A 24,010-nucleotide genomic window follows, 5' to 3' on the forward strand; every position below is an offset into this window, starting at 1 on the left:
CAGCAACGTCCGGGCCGCGGGAGCCCGAGGTGAAGGAGCATCTGGGGCTCAGGATTACTGTGCTCCTTCACTGGGGCTATACTTCCCACTCCTTCACTTGGTAGCCAAATGACATAATTAGTCCCTGCCAGTCCCCAGTTGGAGGCAGAGGGCTGGAGAGGGTGACGCCTCTGCAACACCAACCTCTATGATCTTCATTCTCCCCATTCCAGGCTCTTCTCCAAGTGGCAAAGAACCTCTTCACTCACCTGGGTGAGTGAACTGTCCTCCTCCGTGTCAGGCTGTGGGGTGGGAGAGGCGGCGGGCGTCTTGCGGAGGAGAGGAGAGAGGGCTTGGGCTGGGCACTCTAGCCTGGTCTCACCACTGCCCTCCACGCTTCTCCCACCCACAGATGATGTCTCTGTCTTGCTCCAGGAGATCATCACAGAGGCCAGAAACCTCAGCAATGCTGAGATGTAAGCGAATCTACCTCAGGGTGGCACGAGAGAGGCCCCAGTCCTCAGTCCTCGTCCCCTTTTTCCTTTTCCCTCTATTTCCCCCTCCACTGCCTTCTTGAGGGACCCTGTCATGTTTTGTGTGATCCTTTATTTCATGCCCGTGTCCCTCACTAGTAACGTCAAATGACAGCAGAGGCGGGGCTCGCTTTGCTGTCCGTGGGTCCCCAGTGGGTCCTAACACAGTGCCTGGCACACAGTAGGCGCTACAAGGGGGGAAAAATCACTGGAATGAATTAATGTCTGGAGTCAGCCAGCCCTCCGGAGCGTCTCATAACGGAGCACTCCTTCCAGCCTTCAGAAATCTGGGCTTTGCCCTAAGTCGTGAGAAGTGGGGGTGGTCGGAGAGGAGTGTCAGGGCCCTGTGGACCAAGGCTGTCTCCCCACAGCTGCTCCGTGTTCCTGCTGGATCAGAATGAGCTGGTGGCCAAGGTGTTCGACGGGGGTGTGGTGGATGACGAGGTGAGGCCCGGACGCGCGGAGGGCGTGTGTGGCCGTAGTCCTGGGGGCCGGGGAGCAGGCGGGACAGTCGATGGTCCGCTCTGTGGCCGGCCGCTGACTTCCTCCCTACTCCATCACCGCCCCGGCAGAGCTACGAGATCCGCATCCCGGCTGACCAGGGCATTGCGGGCCACGTGGCAACCACCGGCCAGATCCTGAACATCCCGGACGCGTACGCGCACCCGCTTTTCTACCGCGGCGTGGACGACAGCACCGGCTTCCGCACGCGCAACATTCTCTGCTTTCCCATCAAGAACGAGAACCAGGGTGCGAGCTCCGGGCAGCTCCGGGAAGGGGGGCGGGGCGGGCCGGGCCGGGGGCGGGGCCTGAGCAGGATGGGGCGGAGCCGAGCGGAGGGTCGGCGACTCCGTCCCCCCGTCCCCCCCAGCCCTAGCGTCCGGGAGCAGAAAGGCCGCCGGGATGACCCTGGCCGGGACGTCCCTTGAGGACACCCTGGGCGGGCAGACGCCGCCGGACACATCCACCGGCCGGTCCTAGCCCCTCTCCGGTCCCCAGAGGTCATCGGTGTGGCCGAGCTGGTGAACAAGATTAACGGACCATGGTTCAGCAAGTTCGACGAGGACTTGGCGACAGCCTTCTCCATCTACTGTGGCATCAGCATAGCCCATGTGAGTGGGGACAGGGTTGGGGCCGGCGCAGGACTCTCTGTTCTCCTCTCCACATTGACTCTGTCCAGATGGGTCCATGACTCAGAGCTCTGTTCCTGCTGCCGTACCTACTGGTCACCTCTGGCTTCAGTTTCCCATCTGAAAATTGGGGATACTATTTCTGTCTTGTCCCATTAGCCTCCTAGGATCAGGGAAAATGCCAGTTGTCATTATTGCCCACCCTCTTCCCAAAGGAACCTCAACCCAAGCCCCTGGTTAGCTTCTTTTTGGGAAACGTTGGGTCTCATTGTCCAGAATTGGCAGCTCTGACTCGCAGAATCCAACCTTTAGGTTCCTGAGGCTCTCCCACTCCCTTGCTTCTCTTTCCCTGCTATGGGACTCAGGCTCCATGACTAAAGACTGGGGCAGGCTCAGGAGGGGATTCAAAGTGCCAGATCAAATGCCAAGAGGATCTGGGGAGGAGGAGGAGCAAGGGGAGGGAGGTCTGGGTGAAAATTGGAGGAGGCTCCCTAGTCTGGGCTGGAGCTTGAAGGCTTGGACTAGGGCCAGCATGGGACAGGAAGGGAGGTTCTATCTAACCCCTTTATCCCCTTCCTGGGCATTCTGGGATTTCATAGACATCTTGCTTGAGCCCCATCTTTCCCTCTCTCCCCTAGTCCCTCCTATACAAGAAAGTGAATGAGGCCCAGTATCGCAGCCACCTAGCCAATGAGATGATGATGTACCACATGAAGGTGAGGCCTGCACGGAGCTTCTGTCCTCCTTCTCAGGATCCCAGGGTCCCCCGCAGCCCACCTGTTGCTTCTCTGCCTCCCAATTCCTCGGGGGCCCAGCACCAGCCTGGGTTTTCTGATTGCCCTCTCTTGAAGATAAGAAGATAGACCCAGAGCGATGCCTGGCCTCCTGTCTCCTGCTCTCCTTCAAGGCAGCCTCTCCCAAGCAGTTTCTGGTTCAGCCCCAAGGCTGGCAGCAGGACCCAGCCCAGGGAACAACTTGGTTCAGCCGGGTGTTCTCCACATCCGGGGAGAACTCCCATCTTGAGAATTACTGAAGGCTAGGAAGCTCACTGAGGGCCCTTCCCCCAGCTCCCCTAGGTACAGTGGTCCTACAGTCCTCCGCAGTCTGCTGATACTCTGTCTCATTCCCAGACTCTGGTTCAGAAAAATGGTCCCGGGCTTTAGTTCTGAGTGCGTGGTGGTCATTTTCCTCTCACCTGTGTCCAAATCAAAGGGTCCTAGACTTGTGGGTAGAGTCAAAGCTGTGGCCGGAAGGATTGAGGTTAGACTCTGGGAGGTCCCCCCCCGAAAGAAGGAACCCTCAAGTTAGTGTCTGTGAAAGGCTGACGTTGTTGGGGGGGGCTCATGAAGGGGTGTTCTCTGTCTTTGCTAAGGACAGACTGTTACAGATGGGGGTTCTCACAGGCAAGGAGGCACAGTAGGTGGGCTGGACAGCAGTGATCTCTTGCCCAGTGAGGGTGCATTCTGGGTGGGGGTACCCCCTCCCACGGTGGGATTTTGGGGGTGAGGACACTGGATAGAGGTGGAGGCCAGCTTCTAACACCCTGGTTGGTTCTCTCTAGGTCTCTGATGATGAATACACCAAACTCCTCTATGACGGAATCCAGCCTGTGGCCGCCATTGACTCCAACTTTGCCAATTTCACCTACACCCCTCGCTCTCTGCCCGAGGATGACACTTCCATGGTGAGCTGGCCCTCCTGCAAGAGGCAGAGGGTGTGCAGCCAGAGGTTTAAGTTAGATGTGGATAGGAACTTCCTGGCAAGACAGTCATCACCAAAGGCTAGAGAGCCTCCCTCAGGGATGGAGTGGGCGTGTGGTCTGCCAGCATGGGCCCCACGGCCTGCCCAGGGCTCAGGGCTGGACTGGATGATCGCCAAGAGCTGCTCCAGAGCCAACAGTGTCCAGGGCGTGTGGCCTCAGGGTTGGCACCTCCTCCCTGGGTTTCTAAGATTTCGTGTGAGCTAGGTTCCAAGAGTCCTTAGATCCCGTTTCTGAAAGTTCATGGCACTGAGAATGCTTGGCTCTATCATTTCATGGTTCTCTAGGTTTTTGGTTTTGTTTTTTATGGTTCTCTGGTTTAGACCTAAAGTTCTAAGATTCCCAAATTTTGGAGGCCTCAAGGGCCAAGGCAGAACTGACAGTCCCTCTGATCCCTCCCTTCTGCTCTCTCCAGGCCATTCTGAGCATGCTGCAGGACATGAATTTCATCAACAACTACAAAATTGACTGCCCAACTCTGGCCCGGTGCGCACCCCAGCCCTCCCCTCCACGTGCAGGCAGCCCTGGGCTTTGCCTCCCTGTGTCCTCCGTTCTCACATCCATTGCCCCAGCGCTCTGGACAGGGGTCTCTGTGGATGACTGGGAATGGCCCGATCTGTGGGAGTGGGGCAGATCCCTGAGTGAGAGGCAATTCCCAGACTCTGGGACCACGAGTAAAGGAAAGGAACGGGGCAAGGCAGAGCCTGAAGGGCTTCCTGGAGGAGGAGAGCCTGAGGCCCCTCTACTGCCCTTTCTCCTCCCCTCAGGTTCTGCTTGATGGTGAAGAAGGGCTACCGAGATCCCCCCTACCACAACTGGATGCATGCCTTTTCTGTCTCCCACTTCTGCTACCTGCTCTACAAGAATCTGGAGCTCTCCAACTACCTCGAGTGAGTGGCTGCACTGGCCGCCCAGTCTGGCAGCTGCTAGAGTCCCCTTCTTTGGGATAGGGAGGCACCTCCAGTGTGGCAGGCCCTCGACATGCATCACCTCCTGGGACCCTCTTAACAGTCTCGTGAGGAAGGTTGCATAGCCCCATTTTCTGGGTGGGACTTGCTCACAGTCACATACCCCTGGAGCAGTGAGCCTGTCGAACTCCAAACCAGGGCTGCTTCCCAAGAAAGGGACCCAGGTGTCCTGAGCTCCTGTCGGGTGGCTCCTGGACATCTCATGCAGCCATTCTTCCTCTGGATGTGTGGGAGGGGGCTGATCTCCCTCTCCCATCTGCCTCACAACCAGGGACATCGAGATCTTCGCCTTGTTTATTTCCTGCATGTGTCATGACCTGGACCACAGAGGCACAAACAACTCCTTCCAGGTGGCCTCGGTGAGACTCTGCCCTCCTCATAGTGGGCACCCTCCTGGGGGCATCTGGGAGTCTCACCCCTCCAGCCTGAGGAGAGGTGGGAGCTGGTGAGACCAGGAGCTGGTTTAGAGCTGGGAGGAGGCTCGCCGAGGCTTTGCATGGGCTCTAAGATGGGAGAGTGGTGAGGGGCAGGGAGGACAGGGCAATGCCTAGCCTAATATGGCAGGCACTTACATCTGATGGGAGGAGTGATGGAGATTTCCCCGGCTTTTCCAGAAATCGGTGCTGGCTGCGCTCTACAGCTCCGAAGGCTCTGTCATGGAGGTACCGCCATTCCACCCAATAGCCCTGTACCCACCATTCTCTTAAGGCTGGTGACTTACATAGTTACTGTGACCCAGCTCCTCCCTTTCCCAAGCCCTGCTCTCCAGACAGGCCCTGAGGGCTGTAGCCAGCCCCCCAGGACATGTCTGGCTCCTTTTGCTGGATGGGCTTGGAGGGGTGCTGGTGTGGATGGGGGTGTGAGTCAGCCTGCAGGTTTTGCCCGAGCCCAGGTCTGCACAGGGAGGACTTGTATTTAGCATGTTTCTCTTTGCGTATCTGGGAATGCCCTGTGCAACCCCCACCCCACCAGGCCTAGGATTGCTCTGCCCATCACTCCCAATTTTGCCTTAGGTTGTTTGGATTGGGTCTGTCCATATCCAGATCGAAGCTCCCTGGGGCAGGGACAAAATCTGAGACATCTCTGAATTCCCTGCGCTTGGCACAGGGCTTGGCACAGAGTAGAAGCCAAACCTGCAAGGTCACCTTGCCCCACGCTGCCCCCCATAACACCCCACTGGAGACTGCCCCTGTTTGCATGCCCCCGGGAGATGAGGGGCTCACTCCCTCCCAGGAGGCTGCCTGGCAGCCCTGCTTCTGCCCTCTGTGCCCTAGGCTAAGCCTGCTCCTCCTCCTAGTGACAGCCCATCAGCATCTGGAGACAGGGGCCTTGCCCTCACCTCATCACTGCCTTTCTTTGTCAGCAAACAAATGTTTGCTGCATGAATTCGTGTCTAGGACTCCGAGGGATCATTTCAGAATGATTCCAGTTTGAGAGGCTCTCAGAGCTTGCCTGGTTGTGTCCCTCCCTGTGACGGCTGAGGGATCTGAGGCTCAGGGCCTGCAAGGACTTGCCCAGGGTCACACAGAGAGCCAAAACAGAGCCCAGAAAGGGAACCAGGTCCCCAGACTCCCTGTGTCTGCCTGCTCTGCTCACCTTGGGGGGCTGGGTCTGTACCAGGTCTGCTCCCTCTCTTGGGGTCAGCAGTGAGCAACATCCCCCACCCCCGCGAGGCCTCCATCTTTCCTCTCCCCCGACAGAGACACCACTTCGCTCAGGCCATCGCCATCCTCAACACCCACGGTTGCAACATCTTCGACCACTTCTCCCGGAAGGTGACGGGGCCAGGGGTGGGGGTGAAGGAGTGGGAGCCCAGAGCTGGCCTGAGGCAGGAGAAGGAGCCGAGGGAGTGGGTGGGAGTGTCTGGCAGGAGGTCTTGACAGCCTCCCCCCCCCGCCCCCCGGCCCAGGACTATCAGCGTATGCTGGACCTGATGCGGGATATCATCTTGGCCACCGACCTGGCCCATCACCTCCGCATCTTCAAAGACCTCCAGAAGATGGCTGAAGGTGCCTGCTTTTAACCCCGGCCTCAGGGTTGGGGAAGGATCACCAAGAGGGTGATGTGCCTAGAGAGCAGCCCCAGGTGTTTAGACCCACCCCCTCCAGCATGGAGCCATCAGACCCAGGCAGATCCAGCACCAGCCCTCTGGCTCCCATTCAGGGTGCTGGATTTCCTGGACCACGCACGTAGGGTGGGCCCTGGGGGCCTTGCCCTCAGAGAGAGGGGACTGGGTCCTTGACCCCACCCTCTCCCCAACAGTGGGTTATGACCGAACCAACAAGCAGCACCATAGCCTCCTCCTCTGCCTCCTTATGACCTCCTGTGACCTCTCTGACCAGACCAAGGGCTGGAAGACTACCAGGAAGATCGCAGTAAGTGCTGCCCCTCCCTGAGGAGGTGCAGGCTTCACAGCCGGCCCAGTTCTGTGCGGCTCCTGCCGCCCAAACACCCTCTCTGGGCCGAGCTCAGCCTGGCTCAGTTCTGGGGAGACAGAAACCTAGACCACGTCAGGGCGACAGATGGGGAGATTCAGAGCGGGGCATGGACTCACCAGGTGTCACACAGCATGTCAGTGGCTGGTGGAAGGGGGGCCGGAACCCAGCCACTCCTTCCCATCTGGGGCCATCCCCCGGCCAAACTGGGCCTGAGGTGGGGCTGAGGGATGCCTCAGTTTGCCATCTTGGGAATGAGCTGTAGAGGAGCTCGGGCGGACGGATCCCACGCACAGAGTATGACCAGAGTGTTGGCCTTTCAGGAGCTGATCTACAAAGAGTTCTTCTCCCAGGGAGACTTGGTACGTGGGGAGAGACCTCGGCCGTCCAGGTTGCGGGGAGGGTCCCTGGCCTGGGGTTGGGAAGGGCTGGGTTAGTTTCATCCTGGTGCCTGATGGAGGGAGAAGGGGCCAGGCCTGACAACTTGCGCCTGCAGGAGAAGGCCATGGGCAACAGGCCGATGGAGATGATGGACCGGGAGAAGGCCTATATCCCCGAGCTGCAGATCAGCTTTATGGAGCACATCGCAATGCCCATCTACAAGTGAGAGAGCTCAGGGAGCCTGCTGGGGGGATGGGGCTGGCTGCGGCAGACACAGGTGCTGGGCTGGCCTGCCCAGCTCCCGCTGACCCATCCCGCGGCCTCTGGGTCCAGCCGTCTCCCTCTGTCCCATAAATGGGGTCTTCACTTCATGCTCTCCTTGAGTGTCCAGTCCTATGCCTCACACTCGGGTGCAAGTTCTACTTGCAGTGTAGCCCAAATCTCCCTTGCTACTCACAGTCTGACTTCTGATCCTATCCCTGCACTCTTGCACCCCCAGGCTGCTGCAGGACCTGTTCCCCAAGGCAGCAGAGCTGTACGAACGCGTGGCCTCTAACCGTGAGCACTGGACCAAGGTGTCTCACAAGTTCACCATCCGCGGCCTCCCGAGCAACAACTCGCTGGACTTCCTGGACGAGGAGTACGAGATGCCTGAGCTGGATGGCACTGGGGCCCCCGTCAATGGCTGTTGCAGCCTTGATGCTGAATGAGCCCCTCCCCGGGACCCTTCCCTGCCCAGGCCTCCTCCTCACAGCCCTCCACTGGACCACAGGTCCTAGGTTCTAATCCAGGACTTACCGTGCCACCCTGGGCAAGCACTGACCTTCCCGGGCCTCAGCTTTCTTGTCTGTATAATGGAAGCAAGACTTCCAGCCTCACCAAGACTTTGTCATTTGTCCTCCGAGAGCACAGGGGTGACTGAGGAGCAGTGGGCCCTGCTCTGCGCCCCTGACCACATCTTGGCAAGTCCTCCGCAGCCACTCTTTCTTCTGAGGCAGCCTGGATGGTTTCTCCTGGGCCACGTTCCTGCTCCACCAGATCTGGCCCTCTTCCCTCTTCCCTCTTCCCTCTTCCCTCTTCCAGGGTCCTCCTGCAAGGAGGAGGTGGGACGTCTCAGTGAGCAGAGAGTGGCTCTTAGAAACAGTCATTAGCTCTGCTGGATGACCAGAAATAGCCATGAGGCCGAAGGTGCCCCTTAGGATCGCCACTATACTTATGGTGGGCATTGGAACCTGGGAAGCTGCCCGGGCCCCACACAAAAGCTGCCAGAGGGCTGGCTCAGTGCTCTGAGCAGAGGGGGCTCAGGAAGAAAGCAGGTTGGGAATGGTGGGCAGAAGGATCCCGGGGCTGGAAGACAGGCTCCAGTTGAGTCAATAATGCTTCCTCCTGGCTGTGTGACCCTGGGCAAGTGACTCCCCCTATTTGGGTGAGACAGGAGAGTGAGACTATCCATTTTCTAAGACCCCTTTTAGATCAAAGTCCCATTGGCTCTGTGGAGTCCCAGGAGAAGCTGTGGAATGTCCCTGCCACCCTAGGGCAGAGAGCCGACCCTGAGTCCTTCAGGGGCCCCCTGAGTGTCCCCCGCTCTTAGCCCAAGTCCCTTCCCCATCCCTGCAGCCAGAGAGGGCTGCCTCAGCCCTAGCAGGGCTCCTATCTTCTTCAAGGCCATATCTACCCGTGCCCTGGGGCTTGGAAGACCCCCATAGGGCCGGGCCTCTTGGGTCAGCCCGGCTGCTGGCTTCTCCCTCCTCTGTGTTATTCTGTATGTGTTGTGGGGTGGGGGGAGGGGGGCCACCTGCCTTACCTATTCTGAGTTGCCTTTAGAGAGATGCGTTTTTCTAGGACTCTGTGCAACTGTTGTATATGGTCCCGTGGGCTGACCGCTTTGTACATGAGAATAAATCTATTTCTTTCTACCAACCCTCTCCCATGGGGCTATTTCCAGATATTGTGCACGGAGATGGGGGAAACAGAATTGGGGCCAGAAAATGCTCTTTAGAACTCCTTGGCTACCGGAGCCCCCACCCCTTGCGCCTAGCTCCTCTTCTAGGAGAGTCATAGACCTGTCAGGGTACCCCTGGACCAGTCCTCTACCAGACTGTAGGGTCTTAGAGGTGGATGGCGGATGAGGAGGCCTGGGCATGGAGCAGTGAGAGGACATGTTGGCTGGCAGAGATTGTGGACTGGAAAGAAAGAATTGAGGGGCTGAAGCAATCAAGGAGGCTGCCTGGGGGAGGCAGCCTAAAGCTCCTCCTAAACCCTCTGTCTGCTGGCCTACTGGTCATGAGTGCCCATACAGCCAGGGCCTAAGCCTCTGAAACCCCTCCTGGCTTTCCCTATCTGTGTCCCCATAAGTCCTGCCGAAGAAGTACCCCTGAGTCTGATTCTACACCAGATGCAGCCCGAGTTGTGTCGATTTAGTTCCCTGCTTTTCTGGTTGTGAGAGTGTTTGCCTCTGCACAGAGAGGCAGATGCCAGACTGGACCATAAGGAGGCTCTAACAGGTAAAATCTCTAGACCGTGCCCCTCTCTTGCCTACACCCCCTGCCCCGCCATTTCCTCTCCTGTTCATCTCTTCCAGATCAGCAAAGCTTGCTGTGTTAAGTGCTGGACACTGGGATTTCCTTTCTTGGGAGAAAGAGGAAAGGAGGGCTGGGAGGAGATGGTTAGGGCTATCCTGTGACCACTGGCGGTGCCCCAGGTGCCGGCCTTTGGGACCACAGAGCCGATTGGTTTCTCACGGTTTGGTACCTGCTCTTCTGGGCTTAATGGTTTCGGACACCTAGCCTTCCCTTAGGAGCTTGGGGTCCAGTCCCCTCCCCTGCCCAGCCCCTGCTTTGGGCCCCCAGGCTGTCCCTGTCCTCTCGCAGCACAGGACCCAGGCTGACCCAGGCAGGGGCAGGCCAGTGCACAACAGGGCCCCCGGCTGACCGGGGCTGGCTATTCAAACGACATGCAGCTGAGCCCAGCATCAGTGCGGGTTGGCGCAGGTGCTTCTCTGCCTGGGATCCACCCCACCCCCAACCTTGAATGTGTGTATGTGTCCCTCTTCTACCAGCTTTTGGACAAAGGGAAAGCACAAGTCCCCTGTGTGCACACTGCAGGGACCCCGCTCCCCCTCCCTGCATCTGTTGTCTGTCCCCAGCTCAACCCTCCCTTGAGGACATTTAATCCCATTTGAGGCCCATGCTGTGACACATCCCTCCTTGCCACCCAGCTGAGTGAACAATTCACAAATATTTCCTCATGCATGCAGGACCCTGTGCTGAGGCCCAGAGCTAACTGTCCTTGTCCTTGGTCTGGAAGGTCTAGCAGCCTGGCCAGGGAGATATGGTCACAGGACATGACAACTCCATGGGACTCTTGGCCATGGGGCTCCAGGCAGGATCATAAAATAACCCCAGAGAAAAGGCAGCGAGGTCTGGAAGATGAGCAGGTACTGTTTTCCTGTGGGCAAAAAGGGGACAGACGCTCCTGGTAGAAGGGACTGCTCATACAAAGACATACAGGGAATGAAGAGACAGAGGGAAGATATGGCCAGACCAGGGAGGGCCTTGAATGCCAGGCTGGGAAGTTTGGTTTTACTGCGGGGGCAGTGGGGAGCCAGGGAAAGTTTTCAGTAAAGGAGTGACTTGGCCTTAGATTTTAGAAAGATCCTGCTGGGAAGCAGAGAAAGGACTGCAGGATTGAGATGGGGCAGGGGTCCTTCTAGAGCTAATGCTCCGTGCCCTAGGCCAGAGGAGGGAAGGAGGAATTCAAGACATGTTGGATTGGCAGAACCTGGTGACCAATTGGATGGAGGTGAGGGCAGAGGGAGGCCTGGGAGGTGGCCTGGAAGGTGGGTCCACGTGGCCCCATGAACCGCCCTGGGTGGCCGCTCATGCCACTCTTACCTGCAGCCAGGTGTGGGGTGGCGCCTCCAGCAGGAGGTGAGCTCGCGGGAGGATGGGCGGGGCAGCGGTTCGGGCGGCTGGGGGAGGGGCGGCTGGATAAATGGGAAGACAGCTAGGAGGAGGAGTCTCTGTGCTGCTCTCCCCGGCAGCTCTCACTAGATCTGAGAACACTAGGCTTGGCCCCATGGCTTCTTGTAGCTGCCCAGCCCTCCCAACTTAATAATTTTACATAAACCTTACTATGATTCTGGGGAGTAGATACCGTATCTCATTCTGTAGCCAAGCAGCTTGAGGTTCAGGGAGCTTGACTAATCTGCCAAGCTTGAGATGTGAGCCCCGCCTGCCTCACTCCCCTCCCATGGCTCTTTCCCTGGGATAGAGAAAGGAGATTCAGGAGGGCAGAGTCTCTGTCTGTCTCTGCAGGACTGTGGTGGGGGGTAGGGGTGGTGAGCAAGTGGGGTTGGAGCCCCAGAGAAGGATCTGGGATCAGTTTTGCTTCTGTGTTGCAGAGGCCCAGAGTGGGGAGAGAGAAGAGGTAAAGGGGTGGGTGGCCTATAGTGCAGCTCATGGCCACTAGATGGCACTCAACCCCTGCTCACCTCACCTCCTCAGGTCTAAGACCGGTGCGGGGCGGCGGGGGGGTTGTGGGGGCTAACCTCACTCCCATCCACTCACGCGTGCTCCTCTCCTACTCTCACACACAGACTTCTCCCTCTCTCTCTCTCACACACACACATACACACACAGACTCACATGCTCATTCTATAGGCAGACACACTCCTGAGGCTGACTTAACACAGTCTACACGGGGTACAGACTCCATAGGGAAAATGGGAAATGTTTCTTGGGGGCCTCTAGCCCCTTTAGCTGCTCTCTGAACAGGACTGAGGCCCGTCAGTCTTACCTGAGGGAGAGCCCATGTCTGGGGCGTGTCTGCCTGCCGAGGGGCCTCCCTCTGCATGAGGATCCCTGGGGAGGCAGGACCAGCCTTGTGATCCGGCGTGGGTGGAAACTCTCCTCCAGGAGACAGCACTGTGAGGCCTGGTCCTGTGCTGATGAAGCTGGGGGGTCAGAGCGGGAGCTAGCTGGAATGCACAGGGGCCTCCAGAGGAGGCTGGGCTCAGGGCTCTTGACGTTTGGATGGGACGCCTGGGACAGGAGGTGAGGGCACTGCACATAGGCCAGGAAAGCAGGCTGGGTAGTGGGGAGATACAGGGTCTGTGCCCAAGGCCTCAGCCTTCCCTCACTGCTCGGCCTCCCAGGGCTCTCTCCTTGAGGCAGGGTGGGTGGGGCCTGGAGGTGGGGAGTGCAAGCCGCCAAAGATGTCAGGAGGTGGCCCGACAGGGGAGGGGCATGCCACGAGAGGACAGCAGGGAGATGCTATTTTCTTAGGCTCCACTGCAGTGTCCTGGAAGGGCCCCGAGCAGGGAGGTGAAGGGGTTAGAGGCCTGCTCTGAGCAGGAGCTGGGCCCCAGGGCAGCAGGGCAGCCACACGTCCAAGCTAGACTCGGCACAGTGCCTGGGAAGAGAAAAGAGAGTGGGTTGACAGGGGAATGAGAGGAGTGGGGAGGAAGAGGCAGCATGGCTGGTTTGGGGAGGATCAGGAATGTCAGGGGAGGCCTCCCATCTGACAGCAATTCGCGCTGCTGGGTTCTCTCTCCTGAAACACAAAACAAGAGTTGTCACGACACACCCAATCCCGCCAGGACTTTCTTTTCTCTCCTGACGGGATGAGCACTCAGATTCTCCCTCGCTGGCCTCAGTTTTCCTGTCCACAAACTGGGGTGAAGAGGCCCCTCTGGAGGCCGTCAGGAGACAGGAGGGTGTGCTGGGAGGGAAGCCACTCTACCTCTAAGGAGTTGCGTGTGAATGAAATCTGCACATAGACGCCATGGCCAGACCGTTCTCTGAGGGCTTATAGGATGGGTCCGTACAGGAAGAAGAGTACGCGGTCCCATTTGAAGATGGACGACACAGGTGTGAGAATGGGAGGTGTTGTCATTCCTGCCAAGATGGCTGTCACTCTCTATTCCTCAGTCATCCCTGCAGAAACGATAGAACTGAGCAAGGAGCGTGGCATTCTGGGAACTAACAATTCTGGATGAGTTGGGGAGAGATAAAAGTGAGAAGCTGAGTTGGAGGAAAGCACTTGCCTCACCCCATGTTGCCTTGGACAGTCAACCATTGCCTGTCCCCTCACCTCTGCACAAACTCCTGGGGCTTCTTTATCCCCTTGGGCAGTGGCTGGAGGAAAAGAACTACCTCCTAATGGGGAGGCTTTCCCAAGAATGGGTGGGAATTATTGTCCCCTTTAGAGACAAGGGAAACTGAGGCCCAGAAGCTCAGCTAGCAGCAACCTCCCTCAGAGCAGAAGTTGCTTATAGAGCATCCCCAGGGTCGGATGAGGAAATCAGCCCTCAGAAAGGACAGAAACCTCTAAGATCATACAAGATACAGAGGAGGAACGGGGCTGAGTACCAGCTCCCAGTCCCTGGCCGGAGGGTCTTGTCCCTGTCCCAGGGAGGGCAGTCTTTGCTTCCTTGAGTCACCAACATCAGGCCTCATGTCGCTCCTCCCCACCCCCCCGCAGACCTGGTCCTGGTAAGCTGCTTTGTTCCTCCCTCATCCCAGCACCCCTGCATCTGCCTAGTGCTGGGGTCAGGGAAGGGGGAGGACAGTGAGAGCAGTAGGTGTCCTTTTCTCTCCACATCTGCCTCTGAGCATCCATGTGGCTCTCAGCTTAGACTTGCCAGGCAGTGTGTGCCAGGCAGTGTGTGCCCGTCAGGTGCACGAGCTTGCTTTCCTCCTATAGACTGGGACCCCTTCAAGGGCAGGAACAGATCTGCCTTGGCTCTGGCTTCCCACATCCCTACTCAGAGTTTGGTGCACAGAAGGTGCTCAAAAGAGGCCTGTTGATTGATCAAAAGTGACAGAGTCAGGACTCCAGTGCGTGCATTGATCACAACGCAGCTGAACACTTGAGGGAGACCCTCTGGAAATCTCCAGAATTCTCTATGCAGCTCTTCCACCTCTGGTACTCTGCCCTGTAAATTCTAGCCAACTGGATCTCTTCAGACTCACAACTCCATCCTCTCAACTCAGGGAGACTTCCAGGCCTCACCGGGGATCCCCCTCCCTGCACTGTGGCCTGGAAACTCTCTCTAGGCTATAAGCTGGGCAATTGTAGAGCTTACCACAATTTTCTTTTCTCTTACAATCCCATTCCTTGTCTGGTACCCGACCCCTTGAAAACCTTTATTTCATACATTTTGTCCATTATGTTGTTGTTATTTCAAGGAGACAGGTAAATCTAGCCTTTATTACTCTGCCTTGGATGGGAGTGTGAGTCTATTTTACTAACTTTTATTGAAGTATAGTATTCCACATATGAATGTTGACAGCCATTTGGATATTAATATCTTGGCCGTTAGGAACAATGTTCCCAGGGATATTCTTGTGTATGTATATATTTTGAGTACTCCATTGTATGAATATATATTTATCTATTTCTACTGTTGATGTATATCTTTAAGCTTCCATCAGGAGCCATTCCTTTCTATTTGAAAACACCCTTTTAGTGTCTCCTTTCATGCAGGTCTGCTGCTGTTGAATCCTTCTGGATTGGACTAGTTTGAAAATGTCTGTTTCTCCTTCATTGTTTGGGATGTTTTTGCAGCTGTTGAAGTCTAGGTTGGGACTCCATGCACTTTGGAGATCACATTCGATGCTCTTTTGACTGCCATTGGTTCTGATGAGAAGCCAGACAGCAGTCTTGTTCTTATTCCTTTGAAAGTACCATAATGCATCTCGTTCTCTGGTTGCTAAGATTTTCTCTTTGTTTTTGGTTTTCAGCAGTTTTATGTATGCTTATGTATGGTTTTCTCTGTATTTCTTTTTTTTTTTTAAGATTTTATTTATTTATTTGACAGAGAGAGACAGTGAGAGAGGGAACACAAGCAGGGGGAGTGGGGGAGGGAGAAGCAGGCTTCCCGTGGAGCAGGGAGCCCAATGCGGGCTCGATCCCAGGACCCTGGGAATCATGACCTAAGCCGAAGGCAGACGCTTAACAAACGACTGAGCCACCCAGGCGCCCCTTCTCTGTATTTCTCCTGTTTGAGATTCATAACGCGTCTTGAATCCGTGGTGATTTTCCCCTCCCCTCAATCCAGTCTTCATCGGCTATGGATAAGTACGTTTCCCATAATTCCCAAAGCATGCTAAGAAAGTATTCTACGAAATTTTGCTGAAATCCTGTGATAAACAAGAGAAAAATAGTGATGCAGATATGGGGGAAATTATTTTATGTTGACCACTAGATTCTTATCCTTGGGGTTCACACTCACACCCCCCTCAGGAGAGGAGAAGGGTCATCAGTCGCAGTCTCTGTCCTTAGCTCCTGATCTATAACCGAGGATCTGTCCCTGACCAGATATCCTGACCTAGAAGCAACGCTTTCTACCTTCTGCCTAGTGGCTGGTGAGAAGGAAAAACTACTTTGTCTCTGTCTCTCTGGCTTCAGTTTGCCTCTCATAAACACTTACATTGTAATTAATGCAGGACACTTCAGTATTTCGTTGTTTAGAACTGCTCCTTATCAGAATAGGATTTTGGAATTCCCTATGTGACAGTAAGTAGATCCCTGAGTGGTGAGTTCCAGCTCAGTGAAATAAAGGGTAGCCGGCGGTGGATTTCTCGCTCTTTTCTTCGACTACCAGGCTTCGAGTGCACCCGTATGACGAGTCAGGAAGACATCAGGCATCTACCTTCCTACCGTGCCTCTATCTCTGCCAGCTCATTTGCTGTTTCAGTGGTGAATCAAAGTGGAAGCCCCTTTGTACCTGGTCCGGGTCACTACCCTCACCAGTCTTGGCACCCAGGCAAAACCCCTGTGACACGGCCCAGCTCACTGGTCCATGTGTCTTTCCTGAATCCCAGATACAAGCATCTAGTTGTCTGATCCCTCCTAGATTGCCTTCCTGTGGTATAGGGGCTGGAAGACATTTCCCACATTCCACTCCAGCTTGGGTTTCACATGGGACCTGGGTTCTATCAGGAAGGTGTCGGAAGGGCTTGGAGGAGGGCTACCCCGGCGGGCTGTGCTGTCGGGAGGTGAGACATAGCGAGCCAGACAAGGGAAAGGCCACGTCATCTGCCCGGCCCCCACAGAGGCCCCCACTCCACCAGCGAGTCCCCCACGTGGTGGCCAGAGGCCATTGGCCGTGTTGTTCTTCGCTCCAAGCCTCCGGTGGTGGCTACCTGGCGTATAACCCACTCTCTGAGCTTGGCCTTGACCACGTGCATTTCTCCCAAATGCCCCAGACACTGTTTGGCCTGCAGCTGCCTGAAGCCCTGCGCCTGGGCCTGCTCTTCTTCTCCTGGGGGTCTTCCTCATTCTCACCCTGCCTTCCCACCTGCAGGGAGCCCCCTGCCATCCAGCTGCCACTGGTACCACAGCCCCCGTCGTCTCTGTCACTTTGCTGGTACTGTGTTTGCTCCCACCTCTTCTAGTCCATTGGCTCACAGGATGAGGGCCAGAGCTGCCCTGAGGATTAGTTATGTTCTCCAGCTTGGTCTTCTCCCGTGGTATGCAGTAGGTACCTAATTAATGTGTGAGAGCGAAAAAAAAAAAGGTGTCCTTGCCAAGACACGGAGGTGGAAGTACATAATGGACATTGATGCCTGCAAGCAGGTGGATAGAATCACCTGAAAAGCACTGTATGAGGCACCCACGGAGGGCTTTCTAAACGGCAAGCCTTCACACCGGTGCCGAGCGATAGGTAGCTGTATGGTGAGGTTTCCACTTGAAAACCGGTTGGGCGTTTTGGCTGGCCATGACCTTCAACTGTGTAGCACTGAGCCTGATTCTCTTCTCCTTCTACTTAAGCCTATGTAGCTTATGGTGTGTACAACTAAGAATCTCAACTGATAGAGTCCTCTCAAAGCACTGATCCCATTGGTTATAATTGCCTGTCTCCCCCAATAAAACATGAGCTCCTTGAGGGGAGGGACTCAGTCTGGCTTATTTCTGTATCCTTAGTACCCAGCACAGAGCTTAGGACAGAGTAGGCACTCAGCAAACGTGTACTAACTGCTTAAATGAAATGTGAGTCATTGTAAATCCAGTCCGCGTGACTGCCTCCATTGAGGGATCTGGGGCTGGCCTGCATATCTTGAGGAGTATCTCGGTTGCGATCATGGATGTGCAAGAGTTATCTCATTCAACTGAGGAAAAGAGTTTGCTCAGTAAAACCGTGCCTGCATGACGAACAATCAGGCATAGTGGAGTCATGCTCGTGTGACCAGCGCTGAACATCATTTGAAACAAACTGGCTTCCAGAACACCAGCAGGCTCCAGGATGCAGTGATATTCACCACGAGTGGGGCATGTAAAAGGACAGAGAAAAATCATTGAATTCATACTATAAAATCATCAAATAAATTTTAAAATCTCACCAATTGGAAAACTCCCCCCTAAAGAAATGTCACCCCGAACTTGCCCTAAGCATTTGTTTTCATCTCTAAATGCGATCTGTGACTCCTTATTCCTGGGTCCTCCTAGTGCCAAACACAGACCCCCAATTTTATGTTCTTATTCTCTTAGAGGTTTTTTCGTGACACTCTTCTAAGTTGCTAGATGGGTTTACATGGACCCTCTCGGCGGCTGGCGGATATCCCGCCAAGGGAAGTGTTTGGGCAGTAAGAGCCCGGTGGTTAAGGGCGTGGCGTCTGCCATCAGGCAGACCTGGCTCAGATCTCTGTCCTGCCATTCCTTTCCGTGTGACTTCGGGTAAGGACTTACGTTCCCTGAGTCTCAATGTCCTCCTCTGTAAAGGGAGGATGATCATAAGCCTTCTCAAGGCTGTGGTGAGGATTAAATGAGAAAAGACATGACAGCCTTTGGCCCCTGTCAAAGCTACAGGGGAGTGAATTGCAGGATTTCATCAGGGAATGAGGAGAGAACTTCATCTTTGGCAAAGGCTGAGGGGTGGGAGGAGAGCTCCCGGGAAGAGGGCTTTGGCCTCAGGGACAGAAAGAGCAGTTTCAAAAGAGTTTGGACGTGGTTACCTGTGGCGATCTGGGTTAGTGTACTGAATGTGCCCCCCGACAAAGGTATGTTCAAGTCCTAATCCCTGATACCCGTGAATGTGACCTTCTCTGGAAATAGGGTCTTTGCAGATGTGACTCAGTTGAGGTCATTACAAGAAGGAAATGTGGACACGGAGACACACAGAAAGAAGGTCATTTGAAGATGGAGGCAGGGATGGGATGATGCCACCACGAGTCAAGCAACACCAAGCAGGGCCACCAGCGCCAGAAGCTGAGAGAGAGTCAAGGAAAGATCGTCCTCTAGGTCCTTCAGAGACAGCATGGCCTGCCAGCACTGATTTAGGACTTCTAGCCTCCAGAACTATGAGACAACACATTTCTGTGGTCTGAAGCCATCCGCTTTGTGGTGCTTTGTTACTGCAACCCAAGGAGACCAACGCAGGGGGTGTGGCCGGGAAAGGATGCCTCAGGGCACAGGGCACAGGTGGATCGGAGGGAGGGGGGACACAGCTGACCATGTTCCGACTTTGGTGTCTTGGGTCCAGTTGGCAGGACAGCCCAATCACGGTACACACAAACGCTTAGCGTCCTTGCCCCGAGATGGAACAACTCCTCAGTGCAATCATTGATTGATGTTCCATATTTCCTTCTCCCATCAGACCGAGACTAGGGTGTCCTTAGACCCTATCCATTCTCAGCTTGTTCCCCTTTCCTGTCCTGTTTGCCTCACTCCCTTACAGGTTGTTTCTGACAAGCACTCCCATCTCCGTCAGCGTGTGGTCACCATCCCTCAGAGTGTTCATGACAAACTTGCCCAGCCCAGCCTTGCGCCAGCTGCTGGGGGGAGGGGTGGTGACACGGAAGCACTAAGGCGGGGTCCCCCCTGGAGGGAGCTCAGAGTAACCTGGGTGAAACATTAATTGATTCATCAACTAGTTCATAGTGAAATGCACATTTGTTGAAAACATACTATGTGCTGTCCCTACCTGGACATCGGAAAGGCTACAGAGATCAACAAAACCAGACACCAGGGTGTCTGGGTAGCGCCGTCGGTTAAACATCCGACTCTTCAGCCATGAGATTGAGCCCCGTGTGGGGCTCCACGCTCAGCGTGGAGTCTGCTTGAGATTCTCCCTCTCCCTCTGCCCCACCCCGTGCTGGCGCTCGCTGGACTCTAAACAAACAAATAAGTAAATCTTAAAAAACAAACAAACAAACCCAGAAACCAAACTCATAGGCTAATTGAGGGATAGACATTCATCAAATAGACTCACAGGCAGGGGTGCCTGGCTGGCTCAGTTGGTAGAGCATGCGACTCCTGACCTTGGGGTCATGAGTTCAAGCCCCGTATAGAGCTTATTTAAAAAAAAAACCAACCAGACTCACAAGCAAATGTAAAATGGCAATTGTTCCAACAGGGCCATTAAGGAAAAGTAGATGCTACAAGAGCCTCTGACAGGTGGATTTGAACTGGTCATGGTGGTCAGTGGGTCTTAGCAGAAGGAGAGCACCCAGGCTAAGGCCTGAGGTAAATTAAGAGCAAAAGGAACAGCATGTGCAAAGATCCCAAGACAGGAGGCAGCACAAGAAGGAGGGTCTTAAGGAAGGTCAGGGGTGGGTGGCTGGGAGACTATGAACTATGAGAGGGAATGTGGAAGATGAGGCAAGAGAGCCAGACTCTGTTAGGGATTTTGAGCTTTATCCCAAAAGGAATGAATATCAAGGGTCTGCAGTAGGGAGGTGACCTGGTCAGAAACCGAGACACGCACTCTGGTGGCAGCACCGGCTGGGGGAGCAGCTGGGTGCCTGGGCAGGGAGGGAGCTCCTGCAGCAGCTCAAGTGAGCACGTGGTAGTAACATGGGCCCAGGTCACGGAGGATGGAGAGAGGTGCACGGGTTGGAGACACAGCCTTGGCGATGGGTGGGAGGTGATGTCTGGGAGGGAGAAAGGGGATTGGTGATGACTCTTAGTTTTCTGGTTTGTGCAACTAGATAGATCTTGGTGCCATTTGCTGGGAGAAGGCGCCCTGGAAGAGGACCAGATTTGGAGGAGAAAACCCTTAATTCAGGAAAAGTTCTTTGTGAACCCTATGGTTGCAGGAATATCAGCTGTTACCACCCACTCATTAAAAAAATATTGAATAAACGCTTGCTATATGCTGAGCCCTGTGCCAAGTGCTAGAGATGAAAGGGAAGGAAATTAGCTTTTGATGCACAACTCTGCAAGGCAGTAGGCTAGCGAGATTAAGCTGGGCATCATGGTGTGCGACAGACCTGGTGTTGAGACCTGGCTCTACAGCTTCCTGGCTCTATGACCTTGGGCAAATCACTTAACCTCTGGGTGTCTCAGGATCATCTGTAAAATGGGATTTACAGCCCTGTCCCCTAGAATGTTCTGTGCCTCTAGCCACAACACGACCTACTGCCTTTAGCACAGTGCTTTGCACACGGCAAGTGCTTAATATAAAGATGCTGTTGGGCGCCTGGGTGGCTCAGTCGGTTAAGCGACTGCCTTCGGCTCGGGTCGTGATCCTGGAGTCCCGGGATCGAGTCCCGCATCGGGCTCCCTGCTCGGCGGGGAGTCTGCTTCTCCCTCTGACCCTCCCCCCTCTCATGTGCTCTCTCTCAAATAAATAAATAAAATCTTAAAAAAAAAAAAAAGATGCTGTTGTTGGTTCTTTATGTAAGGCCTGATCACGTCTTTTTTTTTTTTTTTTTTAAGATTTTCTTTCTTTATTTGACAGAGAGAGATAGAGCACAAGCAGGGGCAGCGGGAAAAGCAGGTTCCCCACTGAGCAGGGACCCGATGTGGGGCTCAATCCCAAGACCCCGAGATCGTGTCCTGAGCCAAAGGCAGACGCTTAACCGACTGAGCCACCCAGGCGCCCCTCATATGTCATTTCATCTAATCTCTACCACAACCTCTTGAGAGAATGACCATTGTATCTCATTTTACAGATAAGGCAGCCCTGCGGATTGCCTAGCCAATGGCATTTTCCGTCTTCCTCACTGTAAGAAAGCAGGATTTATTTGGGTGTTCATCATTCCATATTCAGGAAAGCGGTTCCCCTCTCTTGCCTCAGGGCATAAATCCTAATTAGTCTAAACTAATTATGGTAATTCCATTCCCCTATCCAATGATTGATTTAGGCAGTCATGTGGTCCATTCCTACCCAGTTATAAACTTCGAAGTTGCCCAGGAATGTCCCCGTTTTAGTTCTAGAAGTACTGAGTCCCTGGAAATCTGTCAGTCCCCAGGCAGACTAGGATGGTTGGTCACCCTTCTGGCCACTGAGACCCAAGGAAATGACTTCTATGGGGATTGGGGTGGGGGGGGTGGTCTGGAAAACTTTTTCCCTGCTAAGAATAAATGGTAAAGACATACATGGCAGGACATGCCCTTCTTTGCTGGAAGGCTTTGTTTCTCCGTACTATGCTTGGAGTTGCTGTAGCCATCTTGTGACCACGAGAGGAGAGAAGCAGCACGCTCAAGATGGCAGGCTGAAGTGGAAAGCACCTGGGTCCTTGAGGACACCACTGTATTACAAGTGCTTAGCTCAGGAGTTCTTGCTACGACAGTAACAAACTACAATACCCACGAATATCTGCCACCTGCAGCCAAAAGCATCCTGTGTCATCACTGGGCTCTGGGAGAGGAGGAGGGCTTCCTGGGAGAAGGGAAGTGAGGGGCTCTTCAGGATCAGGGAGCCGTGTCTCCCCCGCCCCCAGCAGACAGGTGTGGCCAGAGCGAGCCGGCTGGGGCGGCAGCGAGGGTACCGAGCGGCAGGAAGTGCGGCAGGAGGACCGAGGGGTATGGAGCTCAGCTGTGGCACGCGCTGTACGTGTGATTCGGAAAGGGAGATGGGGGGGGTGGTACAGGGCCATCAGCCTGGGTGGGCAGAGAGGAATGACAGGCTCGCAGGCTGCAGCGACACAAGGGTAGCCTGGGCCCGGAGGCCGCACACAGCACCCACAGCGGGTGTCCCCTTGGGCCAGTTCTACCTACTCCATTAAGCAGGACTGTCTAATGAGTGGCTTGGGCAATGGGAACCGGATGCTGGATGTATAACCCATCTGGGAAGGCAGAGGCCTAAAGGAAGGTAAGGAAGCAGCCCGGTCCTGAGTTTGTTAATCCTGCCGCTCCAGTCCCAAGTTTTTTCTTTTGTTTGCTGTGTCCCTTATTGGACCCGAAGCTCTTTGAGGTCAGGTACTATGTGTGTTCTGCCCACCGTTGTATCCAGAGCGCCTGGAGCAGTTCCCCATCCATAGCAAAGGCTCAATAACTACGTGTTGAATAAATGCATGAGAGGGAGAAAAACATCTTTCTAAACCAGAAGGGCATTAAGACTTAATGAGCCTCTACTGTGTGCTGGGGGCTGACCAGCAGGCACCTCCTTTAGCTCACCTCCGGGGCAGAGCTCACGGAAGGGCTGATGACAACCCAACAAATGCCATTCCTCGGCTGAGGCCCCGGTCAAGCCCCTCCACCTGCAGGAAACAATTCCCCTTCACTGAGCTTCCTCTCCTCTGGGCTTGATAAAATCCAGCTCTTAACCGCATGCTGCTCAGCGTGGTGTTTCATCAGACCTCCTCCCACTTGACTGTAAACTCTTCAAGAACAGAGGCTACATCTCTGTTTCCAGGTCTCCCCCACAGCACCAAGAGCTGAAAAGAACAAAAACCAAAAAGCAGCCCCGTGTGTTTGTTAATTGGTGGGTTTACTCTGAACCCTGGTCCAGCATGACCTTGACGCGGTGCATTCTTCTGGCGGTTAGTCCTGCTGCTCTGTGTGTTCTGTCTCCGTTAGGGAGGTTGTCTGGTCTGCGACGGAACACCTGGCAGGGAGTGCTTTAAACGCTCAGGTCACTTAATTATCTCGCGCAGGGGACGGCTGGGGGCAGGCGGGGGGCAGGCTGGGGCAGGCGGGGGCAGTGCTCCCAAGAGGCCAGCAGAGATTCAGACTTTCCGCTCTGCCACCTTGAGCGTGCTGGCTTGTTGCCTCCCGGTACAAGATGAAGTTTTAGGCTTCACGTCTATAACCCAGGCAGGAAGATGGGAGAGAGGGAGGAGGCTAGCCCAAGTGTCCTTTTGATCCGAAAAGCAGAAGCTTCCCCAGAGGCCTTTAGCAGACTTCTGCTTCATTTTATTGGCCGCACTCAATAAAAGAGCCTGAGAAAACAGCTAGGTTTTCCAGACTCTATAGTTAAGGCGACAAAGGAAAAGTGACTTGAGAATGGGTGTTGCATGAGGCCACCAACAGTTATTGCTGTATACGCTATAGAAGGAAGAGAGAGAAAACTAATCAGGCTTGTCATTCACTCCGACGGGCCATTCTGAAATCTCCCCAGCGCAAGCAGGACCCTGTTTAGATTTGTTCCCAGGGAGACGCTCTACATTCTTGGTTATACATAAACACGGATGCCTACAGACGTAAAAGGCATTGTCCATGCCTTCCCAACCACACAGTCAGGCGGGGAGGATGCGATAGGCTGGCTGAGATAGAGCTGTCGTCTCAATAATGTGTGCTATGGCTTGTGCATAGAAAGAGATGAGAGAAGGAGCATCTAACTCTGGTTGGGGGCAGCCAGGGAAGGCTGCCCAGAAGTAGTCACATGTGGGGTTGCAATGGCGGCTAAGGATATGAAGAAGGGGCTGGGAGGGTGTTCCAGATGGCCAAAAGTGCAGGGGCAGTGGGACAGTGGTGGGAAGAGAGCACAGTGCAGCTGACGAGCATCACAAAGTTCTGTTTTGCTGGCGTGTAGGATGCCTGATGGAGAGAGATTAGGCTGGCAGGGCCAGATCATGAAAAAGGCATGATGTCTGTTGCTAGAGGCTCAGGTCTCCAGCTTGGGTGCCTGGGTAGATGGTGGTACCATTTTCTGAGA

The 24,010-nt window shown here is 54.8% G+C and overlaps 1 protein-coding gene across 2 annotated transcripts in view; it reads left to right on the forward strand.

Annotated features, from left to right (window-relative positions):
• PDE2A (phosphodiesterase 2A) overlaps positions 1–9,105 on the forward strand; it is a 63,980-nt gene extending 54,875 nt beyond the window's left edge. For both annotated transcript variants that reach the window (XM_045894368.3, XM_045894369.3), the window contains 17 exons: positions 213–252; positions 392–455; positions 884–956; positions 1,085–1,262; positions 1,512–1,624; positions 2,281–2,358; positions 3,204–3,326; positions 3,817–3,887; positions 4,169–4,291; positions 4,641–4,728; positions 4,984–5,031; positions 6,070–6,144; positions 6,279–6,378; positions 6,632–6,744; positions 7,128–7,166; positions 7,301–7,407; positions 7,685–9,105. In XM_045894368.3, the coding sequence (XP_045750324.1) occupies positions 213–252; positions 392–455; positions 884–956; positions 1,085–1,262; positions 1,512–1,624; positions 2,281–2,358; positions 3,204–3,326; positions 3,817–3,887; positions 4,169–4,291; positions 4,641–4,728; positions 4,984–5,031; positions 6,070–6,144; positions 6,279–6,378; positions 6,632–6,744; positions 7,128–7,166; positions 7,301–7,407; positions 7,685–7,895 (1,644 nt within the window). In that variant the 3' untranslated portion in view covers positions 7,896–9,105. The remainder of the gene's footprint in view (positions 1–212; positions 253–391; positions 456–883; positions 957–1,084; positions 1,263–1,511; positions 1,625–2,280; positions 2,359–3,203; positions 3,327–3,816; positions 3,888–4,168; positions 4,292–4,640; positions 4,729–4,983; positions 5,032–6,069; positions 6,145–6,278; positions 6,379–6,631; positions 6,745–7,127; positions 7,167–7,300; positions 7,408–7,684) is intronic.
• The last annotated feature ends 14,905 nt before the right edge of the window (positions 9,106–24,010 follow it).

This window comes from Mirounga angustirostris, unplaced genomic scaffold (genome assembly GCF_029215605.1).
Source record: "Mirounga angustirostris isolate CCGP_5_RB_7025 unplaced genomic scaffold, mMirAng1.0.hap1 SCAF_13, whole genome shotgun sequence".
Classification (NCBI taxonomy): domain Eukaryota; kingdom Metazoa; phylum Chordata; class Mammalia; order Carnivora; family Phocidae; genus Mirounga; species Mirounga angustirostris.